Here is a 15,005-nt window from a genome sequence, read left to right as displayed (position 1 = left end):
TTTCTCTTTAGAAAGCTTAGAAATCACCTCATCTTGTGCAGCAGCATTCTCTTTCAGCTTGGTCTCGGAGGCGGCATAACTTTCCTTCACCTTCGCCAGCTTATCCTCATATTCCTTCTTCAACCTCTCCGCCGCGCCTTCCTGTTCTTCCTTCAGCTTCTTAATGTCATCCTCCAGCTTCGCCTTAGTTTCAGCATACCTCTTCTCAATATCAGCGAGGTTGTCATCAACCACCTTCACTTTTTGCCTCGCCTCCATAACCTCTTGCTCCTGGCGGTTTGTCAACAGATAATTGAGGAGAGTACCCTTGACTTCATACTCTAAGGCTTTCTTCCTCAGGTCTTCCGTCGAAGTGTTGGTGAAGCGAGTCATGTCACCCACCATGGTTACTCCTCTCTCAATAAACTCCAGAGGATCGAAGGAGCTCCAGGAAAGGGGTGCAGCATTTTCGGCGTCTTGAGCGGGAGGCTGAGAAGAACTGGAAGCCGCGCCTTTGCCCTTGTCAGCGCCCCCAGCCTTCTGAGTAATCTTCTCAACTTTTTGCTTTTTGGGAGGAGGAGGAGCAGCACCTTCGTTCTCCTCTGCTCCAGAAGCCGTCTTTCCCGGGATCTCGACACGGATACGCCCCTCATGCTTCTTCTTGCTCCGCCCTTCCTTCATAGCAGCTTCCTCCACTTGCAGCTTTTTCAGTGGATCAGTCACGGCGACAACAGGATTGGCTCTTTGCTGGCGAGCCTTAGCCAAGAATGCCAGTCTCTCCTCATTAGAAATAGTCCTCATTCTCTCTGCAAAAGTAAAAAGAGAAAAAAAAAAAAAAAAGAACACAAGAGTTAATAACGAGGCGAGATCAACATTAAACAGAAGTAGAAAAAATACCAAATGCGTTACTTACGTAAATACTCTGTCAGGGCTTCACTATTACCCTCAAACCTAAGAATATCGGCGGTATCCATAAGAGCATAGGAGTCAAGGAAGTTGACGGTATCTTGTTCAAAATCACTCAAGGCCTCAAAGACGGCCCCCTTGATAAGCCTAGGGTTATCGGTCCAGTAGAAGGGAAATAAAGGATCTTCTACTTCATCATACATCAAATCCGGGAACTGATCGCCACAGCGAACCCGGAAGAAAGAGTTCTTAAAGTTCTTGAAGTTGGAAGCGTACAAACTCAAGAGGCGGCGGTTAGGTTGACTACTAAGGGAGACTAAAGCTTGGGGTTTCAAGTTTTTAATGTGGTAGAAGGAGAAAAAAGACGCCAATTGAGGGCTCCAGTTCGAAACCTAAGCACATCACCTCGAAGGCTTTGACAAAAGCCCAACTATTGGGATGAAGCTGGGTAGGGGCGACGTTAAGAACCTTCAACATCTCCGCCTCAAAAGGGGTAAAGGGCAGCCAAATATTGAGGGGTTGGATCACGCCAGTATAAAGGTAGAAATAATGCGGAGGTTTGTCATTCTTAGAAAATACAAACTCATCCTCTCTGACAGGCTCGGTAATAATAGAATCTTCATGTCGAGAGTCAGAAAGTTTGACGGCTTTCCTAAAGCTCCTCACCATTTCCACACTAGTATACTTCGAAGGAACTTCCATGGTGACTGGAGTACAATCAGCAACGACCAGATCTCGACAAGAATTCTTCCGCTTTCCTGTGAAAGAGGAAGGGGAGATTATGACACAATCACTGTCATTACCACTATCACTACTGCTATCACTATCACTACTACTACTCCCCACATCAAAACCCCATAATTCCGAGTAAAACCCTCGGCTATTAAGGACGCCGTTAGCCCTAGTATAGTGGGCGCGAACTTGTTGCGCCCATTCGAGATAACTAGGAGAAGAAATAGGAACCCTCTCCTCATTATCATCTAACTCCCTCAAAATAACCATTTATCCAAATCTAATCAGAAAACTAGGGTTCCTACTCAAGACAGACCAAATCGGCAAAAAGGAGTAAGGTATAAAAGAAAGAATACCTCAAAGGAATTGACAAAACTTGGAGAAATAAACTGGAAGCGTCCTAACACGAGTCGTTGAACAAAGGCTTGCTGGATCGAAGGAGGATATGCGAAAGAGAACACTGATTCGCGAGAAGAAATAAGTAAAGAGAAAGAAGAAACGGAGATACTACTTATAAAGAGAAAAACCTTTTCGATTGGTTGAAGTCCAGAAGTCGAAGTAAGAAGTACCAAGTGCGCCGTCGGATTAAATACGTGTCAAGAAGCGTGTATCCCGAGAGTAAGTTTTGGAAGATTTATCGTCAAATAGTTATCACCCTAAAAGGCGAACATGAAGTCGCCTCGAAGCACAATGCGCCTCTAGAATGACCACGCCGAAAGTATGAGCCTGGCCCTTTTTGGGCATAACATAAATTAACAGGAAAAACGCCCAAAAAGAGAGAAAATTCAAGATTAAGGAGGAAGCAAAACACAAGAACAATAAATTCAGTCCTAGACCAAAAATCTTTATTAATTTTGGAAAATAAAGGTACAATGACAGAAAGCAAAATTACAAAGAAAAACTAATCTTGAAAGTCCTATCACTCGGACTCTGAATCCTTCTGCACAGGCTCAGGAAGCGTCATCTTAGATTCCACGGTAATCCGGGATCCTTCTTCTTCAGCCGACGAAGAAGCACGAGAAGAAAGCTCGGGAGGAACATAGGTCTCCAGAAACGAAATGTAATCCTCATCGCCACTACCAGAATCGGAGGTATCCGAGGAAAGGACGATAACCTCCACCTTTTTGACACCCTCAGACCTTCGGGAGCGAATGGAGTTGGGAGTAGACACCTCTACCCTTTTCTTCTTTCGCTGAGGCGGAGCGCGTCCGGCAACAGGTTTTTTCGCATTGTTATTTTCCATCATAAAGATTCAAAACAAGTTAATGAAAATTCGAGTTTTAGCAGGGGATATTTATAGCCAATATTCAACCTTAACATCGTTATTAACGGCAACAATAAATGCGTGGACGGTCGTAACCATCAAGTTTTGACTGTCTCGATAAATACCATTTTTATGTTTCCAAGGAGTCAAAACTTGACCCATTTTAGTTATCGAAGATCGCAAAGGAAGGCGGTACTAAAGGAAACAGAAGAGCAGCACGTAAGGGAAAGAAATTGCTTAATATCCAAATTTGTCGCAAGGAAAATACAACGGAAGCAAAGAAACAGAATGAAAATAACAAAGATCCCAAAATACAAAAGCAAATTACAAATACTGGAAAGAAAAGTACAAAACGGAAAGATGAGCAAACAAAAGATTTCACGGCATAGTAGAGCTCCCCAATTCACCAGCATCGGCAACGGCGATACGGTGCATTTCCTCCAATGCCCGTTTCACCCTCTTTGCCTTCACCATGTTTTCTTCAATAGGCTTCAAATCCTCTCTCAGTTCGTTCTGCTTGTCCAATAGGTCCACCAGGGAGTGACGCCTAGAAATCAGCTTAGTGACATCGTCCCTGATTTCGCCTTGAAGAGCCCTTTTCCTCTTCACAAGCGGCTTCATCTCCTTGTTCAGCAGCGCCAAACGATCGTCCACTCTCCGCTCCTCGTTGAAGCATATCCCTAAGATCTCCTCCTGCACACCCATGGTTTCTTTCGTGATCTCTATCTGACTGTCGACAGCTTCGGTAACTTCAGCATGGCACTCCTTCACATTTTCCACAGCAATCACAAAGGACGCATTATCCTTCAGTTCCTTCTCCAAACGTAACACACTATCAAGAAAGCGTTTCTCCTCCTTGGTTAGCCTCCAGCAATAATCGTTCAGCTCTTTGACGAACTCTGAGAACTCGCCAAAATCATCCATCAAGTCCTCCGTGCCTAGGGTCAACATACGCCGGAGCCGCTTAATGACGGGGGAAGCCGGGGATTGACCACATTCGAAAGAAGGATTTTTGGGAGACATAACTCTGAAAGGAAAGTTTAGAACTTTGCAGGTAAGAAGGGATGAACTGATTATTTCATCAAAGTCCCATTTTTATAGATGAAGAACCTCATCGTGGCAGCATCGGGTGGGGAAACGGTTAATGAGAGTTGCCCATGAACGTCAGAACGTGCACCAGAGAGTAGGAGAGAAACGCGGTATATCACGCGCCAAGAATTATGGAGGGAAATTCGAATTGTACTTAAGCATTTCATTCCTACGGATCTCATGCTTGGGGGGCTGTGGACTGGGCAATGGGCTTAAAGGCAAAATCAAACTAGCCCAATTAATATGAGAAAGGAAACAGGCCCAAAACAATTAAATTCTAAGTGTCCATTTGGCGATATAAGGCCTGGGCGAGGTAGGCAATGAAGGATACCGCCCATAAGATGGATTTACACACGATAACAAAATATCTTCGTCCTTCACTGCCTTAGCAATTAACTTGGGAATGAAGAAACCAACTCCTTGAAACTGCCATGGCTTGGAGACCAAGGTTTCATTCCTACTTTCACGCTGCATCACCGGAAAAGGCGCTGAAGACCGGATTTTTAGGAACCCTTGCTTGGAGAAGAAGACTAGAAGTTCTATAAATAGCTCCTTACTTTCATTTGTAAAGGGATCGAATTCTGACTTATAAAACTCCCAGGGTTGTTGGGATTGAACTGAGTGTAATCACACCATTTGATCAATAATACAAACCCCCTTGTTTTTTACCAGAACATTTTTGATCAATAATTGTTAGTTTCACTGAAGTTATTGATGAAGTTTATCCCCCAAAAAAGGTTAATTCCATACCTATGAGTATAGTTGTTGAAGTTGTTTTAAATAGCAACTCATATGTTTAAACCAAAAAAGTTGTTGAAGTTGTTTTAAATAGCAATTCATGATTAAACAAAAAAAGAACTATATTCTAATTGTTTTTTTTTTGACTAAAATATATTCTAATTGTTAGTTTCACTAAAGTTGTCGCAACTCATGATTAAACCAAAAAAAAAAAATAGCTACTCATATGAGAGCACAAATGCACATAACACATAACATGTGAGAAGACAAATGCACATAACACATAACATCAAGGTGGAAATTTGGCATTAACAGCAGTTCATACGAAAATAAAATGGTTAATTCCATACCTATATTATGTGCAAAGTCATGTCCAAGTGTAGTTAATGTTCAATTTATACTCTAGTGACCATGCTCAATTTAGGCCGGCTTTGCTAAGTCTAAGTCTGACCTGTCAAATAATTGAAGGCCTGAGTTTGGCTGTGGCCTATTATAGACTTAAATTTTAGGCATGAGTCTGTCCTTTTGAAAGCCTAATGTGACCTGTTAGCCAGTTTAAAAACTCATTTCATATGAACACTATTTGGAGGGATTCATGTATTCTCGCCCGTCTCATCTCCGCATAAACTTGTATTGTATTTTGGTATTTTATTTTATTTTTTGTGAAAAAAGAAAGTAAAGAGTCCAACACAACAATATGATTTTTAAAATAAAAATATATAGGAAACAGTTTGTTTAAGGCTCTATTAAAAAATAAAAGGGCTCAATACATTTTTTATCGTTATAAATATTTGAAATATCATTTTTAGTCCTAAAAAATCGTAATAAGTTTTGATTCCAAATTTTTTCGGGCATAATTTTTGGTCTATGCTTTTTAAGCCAACAAAATTTAAAATTTGGAAGTTAAAGTTTTTTATGCAAGGAAAGTATTATTGTCAAGTCAATGACGATAAAGTGAAAGCTGATATAAACTCTTAAAAGGAAAGAGACAATATTATAAGTCTATGTAAATAAAAGTACCGAGTAGTCGTTGTAAGGCTGATTGTACATATAAAAATTAATAAATCATGATGAAATCATTTATCATTTTTCTATAAAATACTTAATCTTTTCTTAGATAAACATACTTAAAAATTCATTATTGCATTAAACCTATTTCTTCATCATATAATTTTAAAAAGTTACAAATATAAATAATTTTTTCCCTATAAAAACAACAATTATGAAGAAACAGAGAAATTTAATATAATAATTATTTTAATCATTTGACTAACAATTATAAATTAATAAATTAATTTTTTTGACTAAACATAAATTAATATATTAATTAACAATAATTTATAAATTAATATACTATTATTTACTATATAGAAATTTTAAGCTAACCTAGTCAAAGATTTTTAATTTTTTTTTGACAAAAGTCAAAGATTTTTTACTTTTGGGCCGGATCAATAAGATTTGTTTTATTTATTTATTTATTTATTTATTTATTTATTTATTTATCGTACGGCTAATACTCTGAAGTGAAATCTCCACCGTTAGATCGACGAAAACACAAAAACAAAGGCCTATATAAATCCATTCATAGAGCGCAATGCAATTTGTAAAGGGAGGCGAGAAAGAAAAAAAAAAGAAAGCCTATTCTCGCTCTCCCGCTTCTTCTCTCCAACGCCGTCGTTTTCTCTTCTTCCTTCAACAACCACTTCATCGCTCTTCTAGGGTTTCTCTTTTCCTTCCTCATTCAATCCAACTTGCGATACGGAACTGGTAATTTCCTACTGGAATTTCTTCAATACTAGTATTAGTTTTAGTGTTAAGTGTCTTTTGGTTTTAAGTGATTATTAGGTTTCAATTTTTTTTACCAAGATATTTTTACATTATTACTCTGTTTTGGAAGAAGCTAATTTCATTATAGAAAGATTGGAGTAGTAATTTTGGTTTATTACAAGAAATAAAGAAGGGTGATTATTATCTTGAAATTGTATCTAGTTATTAGGTTTGCTGGGAGAAGAGGAATTCTGGACTTACTTTGATCGTGAGATATTTTGTTGGAATTGAAGTTGAAGCTTTTGTTTGATTGCCACTTTCGAGTGTAGTGATAATGGCCAAGAGTAGAAATTCTGGGGGATATTGTGGTAATGCGGTTGAAACAGGTGGTTTATCGGATGGGTCTGGTACGTCGGGGAGAATGGATACCGAAATGACTGTTTCGGAGGATGATACTCGGGTTTCGGGAAGGAAATATGGTAGTTTGAATTCGGGTCGTTGTGGTGCGTATGGTGTTCCTATGCAAGTTGTTCCTTTGTCAAAATTGTCGGCTCGTCAAAGAAAAGATCTGGAGTATCGGTTGAAGTCTGAGCTTGAAAGGGTTCGGGATTTTCAAAAGAAATTTGAAATGCAAAAGAGAAATGGTGTTGCATTGTCGTCTGCGAGTGATAGTAATATCAACTGTAACAATGGTCAAAATAGGCTTCAAATAGACAACTCGAGAAAACCATCGATATCTGGTTCAGTACCAGGAAATGCATCGAGACCAGTGATGGAGACCTCGAGGACACTATCAAAATCAGGTTCAGTAAATAAATTGAAATCATTAGATACTAGTCATAAGCCTCGTGGGTTCAATAGGGGCTCTTCTGGGAAGTTTGAGACCCCGGCGCGAAGTCGTTTGCCTGGAACTGTAAATGCTTTGTTGATGAAAGATTGTGAGTCACTGTTGAAAAAGTTGATGGATCACCAATATGGTTGGGTTTTTAACACCCCTGTGGATGTAGTTAAGTTGAATCTTCCAGATTATTTCACAGTCATTAAGCATCCTATGGATTTGGGAACAATAAAAGGCAAGCTCGCTACAAGATCATACACAAGTCCATTGGAATTTGCTAGTGACATCAGACTTACATTTTCAAACGCAATGACTTATAATCCATCCAACAATGATGCCCATATCATGGCTGTTACCCTTAATAAATTTTTTGAAACGAGATGGAAATCAATCGAAAAGAAACTTCCTAGAGAAGATTCTTCGTTGTTGCCCATGAAGACAAACACTCGTGAAGATGTAAAAAATGCCAGACCAATGCCTCCTTCTAAAAAGAGGAAAATTGCCTCACCACCTCTTCAACCTGAAATTATCCCGTCTCCTCAACCTGAAGTTATCCCCCCACCTGCACAACCTGAAGTTATTGTACCTGCTCAACCTGAAGTTATAACACCTGCTAAACGGGTTATGTCAACTAAAGAGAAGCAAAATATTGGTAGCGAATTGGAAGCTTTTGATGGAGATATACCTGCCAACATCCTTGATTTTTTGAGACAACATAGTTCAAATGGTAAAGATTGTGAAGATGAGCTTGAGATTGATATTGATGGTCTCAGTGATGATATACTGTTCAAATTACGAAAGCTTTTGGATGACTCTTTAATGGAGAAGCAAAAAAACGAAGCAAAAGTTGAAGCATGTGAAATAGAGGTCTCTCTGCTACCTAACACTTCCATGAATTAAGCTTGTAACACATTTTATCTGAAACGTACTCATCTTCTTAATGAGACGTCAGTCACAATATGTATGATACGACTTCTGGTAATTTATGTTTGCTGTTGCAGATTTTGAATGATTCTGGACCAAGCAATTCGTCATTGCAAGCATTTAAAGGTTATATTCGTGTTTTGTGTCTGTGTTATATATATATATATATATATATATATATATATATATATATATCTGTGTGTGTGTGTGTATGCTTTGCTCTTTGTTTAATTTGTTTTGCTTGTAGATAATGATCCGGCTGATGAAGAGGTGGACATTTGTGGAATAGACTCCCCTGTCTCAAGCCATCCTCCTGTAGTGATTGAAAAGGATACAACCTACCAAACGAGCAAATGTTCAAGTCCAGGGAGCAGTGGTAAGTGAGGTTTGAATTTCTTTTTGAAAACTAAGTAATTTTGTGATAATTATTTTAGGATGTGGAAAACTGACATTTAGTAAATGATTTGTGAAAAATATCTTATTGAACACTATTTAGTAGGACATTATGATGTCTTTGATCTATGTAGACAATCTTACTTGTGTAGTGTCTACTGAGCAAGAGCTGTGTTGACTTGTTTATCATTAAGCATGAGTCAATAGGACACTAATGTTATTTGGTTTATGTGGGGAATCTCACCTAGTGGGAAAAGGTGGTTGTTGTTGTCGTGTATTGTTCCTATGAATGGCATCATGAACTTTATTTTTATAACAACCGTTGAAGTTTAAAAGAGCTGCTATTTTTAAAAAATTTGTTGATAAAAGATTTTTTTATATTAAAACAAAGATATTCAAAATGGGAGAATATGGAGTCCTAATAAACAACTAATCAAGAAAGCTAGCCACCAAACAAAAACCGAATTACTAAATACTAATGCTAAAGGATGTCCAATCACTTTGCTGATCTATCAACGGGACTTGCTAGATAAATCCTTGCTCAATGAAGAGAGGCCAATCAAACAATGTTGTTCTAAAACGAGGACTTTGGAAGGAGACTTTCCGTATAAATTACTCTTTTTTATAAGGAACACTTTGAGGAAAAAATTTGGTCATTTTTATAAGAAATTTTGACCAATTTTCAAATGTTTTAAATGTCTAATTTCACTTATGCCCTTATTTATTATGAGAGACAATATTAAAAAAAAGTAAGTTAGTTGAATTAAGAGTAATTAAATAAGGGTATACATGGAAAAAATTTAAATTTATAAGAGTATTAAATGAAAATAACTAAGTACAATGTGCTTCCTTGGTTTGTGTAATTTTTTCAAAGTGTTCCTTATAAAAAGGACCGGAGGGAGTAATACCAATGTTTGCACAATGAAGAGGCCACACACATATTAGGGACACCTTAAAAATATAGAGTCAATTGTCTGCACAAGCTTGCTCCATTTGAACATTAAATTAGGAACGGGGCATCTTCTTAACTTACTAGTATTTTGGTTCTGTCTTTGTATGTTAATTGTTGCTTATAAATGTGTACATTGCAGATTCAGACTCTAGTTGTTCTTCTGATAGTGAATCTGATGATGAATCAAGACCAGAGGATTTATCAAAGGTATGGTTTAATAATTTAGTAAAATATTTATTTATTTGTTTGTTATTTTTTATACTTTAAAATAATATAAAAGATATCATAATATTTTATAGGAAAAATTACGTCCATGGTCCTTTAAGTTCGACCATTTTCCCGGATTGGTCCTTTAAGTTTTTTGTCTGACCGAATTAATCTTTTATGTTACCTTTTGTTTGCACTGAATCTTTTTAACTAAATTTTGGTAAAATAAGCATGTGTGACAAAGTGCCTAATTTTTCACAAATTCTCAAATGCAAGAACCTAAGAATCAGAGTACCTAATTTTTCACATAAATGCTTCATTCTCTAGCGCTATGAATGGTTCAAATTGACCAACCCAAAACAGTGAGTAATTCATCTCTAGTGTGAGGGTTGATGAATGAGTGTTTGAATGTTGTTCATCTCTAGCTGTGTAATAAAAGTCATGGTTTGCACAATCACAAAATATAGTATAAAGGACACCAGTGCAAGAGGATTATAACTTAGAGGCTAACAATGGAAACAAAATAACAATAACGACCAATTCGAGAACAAAAGAACTTAAAGAACCAATCCAAAATAAGGGTTAGGATTTAGTTAGGATTCAGTCTACTGTAAATATGAATAGGGATTTCTCTTTTTTATTGTCACAAATCACTAACCTTAATATAAATATAATTTTATTATTCACAGTATTCCTTTGTCTCCCTAAACCTAAGAGACCAAACCTATTACTTATCTCGAAGTTATGAGTTTTAGATAAAAGGAGGATATAAATAATAAAAACTTCGAATATTATTGATACATAAGACTAAACATATTATAGGGGATACATAGACATAATCCTAAGTAAATAGGGAAATCATGAAACAGATCATGCTTTATAGTAATAATAATAAGTAATGTGAAAACTACTCCTACGAGATACTCTAAGATACTCTTAAGATTTTAATTAACCTTAGACGATAAACTAAGATGCTTTAATATAATATAAAGATGTTACATGATATTTTATTATATTCTAACAACTTCAATGTTAAAATACTTATATGATTGCTTACACACTTTTGATATTATGATATATTCTTTGGTTTTTGTTAAGATATGTATAGATTTAAGTTATATTGTTTTGAGAAAATATCTCTCTATAAGATTAGGTTTGTTAGTTTTATTTATCCCTATAATCAAGGGATTTGATCAGATTTAAAGATGACTCTTGGTAAATAACAAAGGCTGATCAATTATTCATATTTTATTTCAGGTACCAGAAAACATTGCCACTGGTGCTCAGATGGATTTAAAGACCACGGCTGCTGCTGCTCGTACTTCTGAAATAAGTCGTGAGTAATTGTTCTTTGTCTTTTAATGCTCTGCAAAGATGATGATCAAGTACACTCTGCAGTTTGAGAAATAAAGCAATTTATAGAACTGAAATTTTAGATTTTCTACCCATTGTCTCCTGTTTGTTTTGTATGATTTGTTTTCTTCTGCGTGGCTTCTCAGTTTTCTATATTGAATTCTGAGTTGGATACTCTTTGGTAAGTGCGTTAATATTAAGAACCAGTAAGATTGAAATGAAAAATAGAAAGAATCAAATGAATAGATTATAGATTGTATTATTGGAAACTGAGAGAAAGAAAATGGAGAACCCTCCTTTAAAAGCTAGCTATCAAGGGGGAAGAACCAAACAAATTAAGTACTTTATGAATCATCCCATACTAGCTGCGTGACTTGGGCACCCCAGAATAACAAAGTCCTTATCAATTGTTTTTTCGACAAAGTCCGTATCAATTGTTGATTTAAAATAACTAATTCATATTGCCCGACCGAAACTAAAAGACATTCATCATTAGCAATTTAAATTCGTAGTTTAGACATACTCACTGTCAAATCTAAGGCATTATAGACAAGTCAATAATCAAACAGAAACTTAAAATGAACAATGATATCCCGGAACTTCCCATAACTGAACAGTGCGAATAAAAATGGGTAACATGTCCCAAGTAAGAGTTTAACACATAATTAAAGGAAAGGCCTTGGAATGATGATGGCAATGAAATTGTGAGAGACAGATGACAAGCAAAGACTTTAGAATATGCTGGCGCTATTTGAAAAAGGTCAGGTTTGGCTGTTAATAGCTTGGGCTGCAGTGATGTAGTTTGAAAAACCAAATGGAAAAACTTTGGGATGCTAATATAGGGTCTTGGAAAGATTTTTATCTTATCTTAATAAAGAATACATTAAAAGGAGATAGTTTGTTTAACTCTTCCAAAGTGTCCCATGTAAATGGTCATATTGGTGATAGAATGTTATAATGATCCCCACTTTTTTTTTTTTGACAATATAATGATCCCCACTTAAATACATGAATTGTCTATGACATAGTAGAAACAAGCCTTACATCTTGTGAATGTGGTTCTTCATATTGTGAGGCCAAAAATAATGCTGGACTTCACTCCCATACAGTTTTAAAATTCTGTAGTCAAGGTTATAAATGTCTGTACTCTAGAATTTGTCAGGAGTTTGATAGAAACTGGATCAGGTTAAGAAGATATTCAATGAACAACACAATGCATACACTCCCCGGAATCCGGATATTGGAGATATATTCAGAACTCTCCACAATACCAGCCTAACTAAGTTTCTTAACTACTCAGTTAACTAACTTATCAATACTTCCCTCTTAAACTTTCACCTTGTCCTCAATCTGAATAGGTAATAGTTGCTGGTAAAATTTAACATCCACTAGGATCCATTGCCTAAATCATTAAAACCTTGATTTAAATGACAAGGTGCCCCAACATTCTTTAAATATCCACCGCTTAAAGCTAATTTTTTCTGAGCAAGTTGGGTTTGGCCCATCAAATGCAGAAATTCATTTTCCTGTTCAATATCCAGATCCTCTGCATAGCTTTGGGCTTGATCCATCATTGCCGAAATTCAGTTTGAGTGGTTCGGGTGGTTTGTATTGGATGAGCTGTCTGAAAATTCAAGCTTTTTTGCTGTTATGTCTCTCTCACTTGAGAAATGGAGCCCTCCATTTGGAGAGCATCTTAACCCCATTTGGACCTTTTAGACTTGACTTAGCAACTTTTCACTAATGTTATAGACTTGTGATAAACTAAAGTATCTCTACTTGCTAGCCTTGACTTCTTTTAGCTGTTCCTTTGATATTGTTCATGTTTGAATTTCATGGCCATTGCTGTATTATCTTATACTCTTAAGTCTTATTCTTTATTTCAAGAGTCAGTTAATGGCTTGGATAAACTGGATGATAAATCTCAGCAAAAACCAAATTCTTGCGACTCTGACAGCTTTCAAGATGGTAAGAGTGCATGAAATTATGGAGGATATGTTTCTAACTCTATTGTGATATTCAATCTCAAACAGTTATCTTATTAATATTTTAGGAGGGTGCGGTGCAACTGAAAGACAGGTCTCCCCCGATAAACTTTATCGAGCTGCATTATTGAAGAGTCGATTTGCTGATACTATCTTGAAAGCTCAAGAAAAGACACAGTCCCAGGTAAGCAACACCACACATTTGAGCTACATAGTATTCTCTGCATGCAATTATTCTTCTGTTTATTTTTCGATTTGTATGTGATTTGTTCAATTTAATTTGGTTGTGGTTAGGGTGTGAAGGGAGATCCTGAGAAAATGCGGCGGGATAAGGAAAAACTGGAGATAGAGAGGCGGAAAGGTGATTTGGGCGTTCCACTTGCGTGAGGGCTAATACAGTACTTGCTATTAAATCTTAACTAACCTATCTGTTGATCTGACTCATTCTTGAGCAGAAAAGGCAAGGCTACAAGCAGAAGCAAAGGCAGCTGAAGCAGCTAGAAAGCGGGCAGAAGAAGCTGCTGCTGCGGAAGCCAGACGAAAGAGGGAGCTTGATCGAGAAGCTGCAAGACAAGCACTGCTACAGGTAAATAAGTGTCTGTGTTGCCTGAAATATGTCCATCTACATTCTTGCTTTAGATTTTATTGCATCATACATTGGCATCTATGCAGATGGAAAAAACTGTGGAAATCAATGAGAATTCTCAATTTCTGGAAGATTTGGAAATGCTTAGAGTTGTACCTGCTGAGCAATTACCATGCTCTGTAGACGAGACAAGTCCCGGTCACTCTCAAGATGGCATGGGTGGTTTCAAGTTTGGTGGTAGTAATCCCTTGGAACAACTAGGATTGTATATTAAAGATGATTATGAAGAGGAGGAAGCAGATCCACTTTGTGTTCCAAATCCTGTAAATGATGTAGAAGAGGGGGAGATTGATTAAGATTTTCTTATTCTGTATCTTGAATCAAGTAGCAAATTATAAATATTTTGATCTCAATTATAGTCTAAGTCATCGTAATTCCGCAATTCACAAATGAGAGAAGCCAAGATATTTTCTTGTGACAACCATTCAGATTTTAGAATTTAGATCGACAATATAATATATTTTTGGATTTGTCTTTGCAACAGATTAGAGGTTTGAACATAATCATGCTTCTTTTTTAGTTATTTAAACTATACATTAGACTTTTTGTTTCATCTAAGGTTATGTTGTACAAATTGAGTTTTGAATACTGAAATTGATTCTGCCTTTTCTCCCAATGCATAGAAATGTGAACTAGTCTCCGACGGAGTATTTTTTATTTTCTTCCCTTGTACAATTTCTTAGGTGTCTTTTTCAAAAATTGGCATCATTAAAACCCTATTTATAATATAATTCTTTTTTATGGAGAATCCACTTTGTGTGTTTCATAGGTTACTTGATGGAGAACTTTAGGCATCATTAAAACCTTTTTTATAATATATACGGGGTCTATGTAAAAATGTCTGTTAATTACCAATTTAGGAATCACCATTCAAAGTCTTTATTTTTTTGTCAAAGTGTTCTAGTAGTTAAAAAATTTACTCCTTATAGTTGTATGTATAATGCAATGTACATATTAATCTGTAAACACATATATGGTCTTCTATTGTAGGTGAATAATTTCATTAACAAGCCAGCTATAAGCAAGAAAAACAATAAGTGTTCTCTTTTTCCTTAGGCCTTTGCTCATCATCTACATAAAAAATAGAAAAGAGAGTTTCATGGTACTATAAAGCTTTGTCGATGACGATCCCCTCATAGCAAAATTATCTTAATATAATTAAATATTGAAAGAATGAAATTTATGTTAAATAATTGGATGTTAGAATATTATATGCAACAAAATTTTATAGT

The 15,005-nt window shown here is 36.3% G+C and overlaps 1 protein-coding gene across 4 annotated transcripts; it reads left to right on the top strand.

Annotated features, from left to right (window-relative positions):
* Positions 1 to 6,306: 6,306 nt before the first annotated feature.
* Positions 6,307 to 14,241, top strand: LOC123891336 (transcription factor GTE9-like). 4 transcript variants are annotated; one of them, XM_045941176.1, is made up of 11 exons: positions 6,307 to 6,475; positions 6,698 to 8,180; positions 8,315 to 8,363; positions 8,485 to 8,613; positions 9,722 to 9,789; positions 11,047 to 11,125; positions 13,036 to 13,110; positions 13,196 to 13,311; positions 13,422 to 13,488; positions 13,583 to 13,713; positions 13,800 to 14,241. In XM_045941176.1, the coding sequence occupies exons 2-11, from the start codon at positions 6,810 to 6,812 to the stop codon at positions 14,067 to 14,069; spliced, it is 2,355 nt and encodes a 784-aa protein (XP_045797132.1). In that variant the 5' UTR covers positions 6,307 to 6,475; positions 6,698 to 6,809; the 3' UTR covers positions 14,070 to 14,241. The 4 variants fall into 4 exon arrangements, with proteins under 4 accessions (XP_045797132.1, XP_045797130.1, XP_045797133.1 ...); XM_045941174.1 differs by having other exon boundaries at positions 13,030 to 13,110; XM_045941177.1 differs by having other exon boundaries at positions 6,312 to 6,475; positions 6,705 to 8,180.
* Positions 14,242 to 15,005: the final 764 nt, after the last annotated feature.

This window comes from Trifolium pratense, linkage group LG6, assembly GCF_020283565.1.
Source record: "Trifolium pratense cultivar HEN17-A07 linkage group LG6, ARS_RC_1.1, whole genome shotgun sequence".
Classification (NCBI taxonomy): domain Eukaryota; kingdom Viridiplantae; phylum Streptophyta; class Magnoliopsida; order Fabales; family Fabaceae; genus Trifolium; species Trifolium pratense.
The sequence above is the reverse complement of the archived record's forward strand: the minus strand, read 5'-3'. Positions and strand labels throughout refer to the sequence as shown.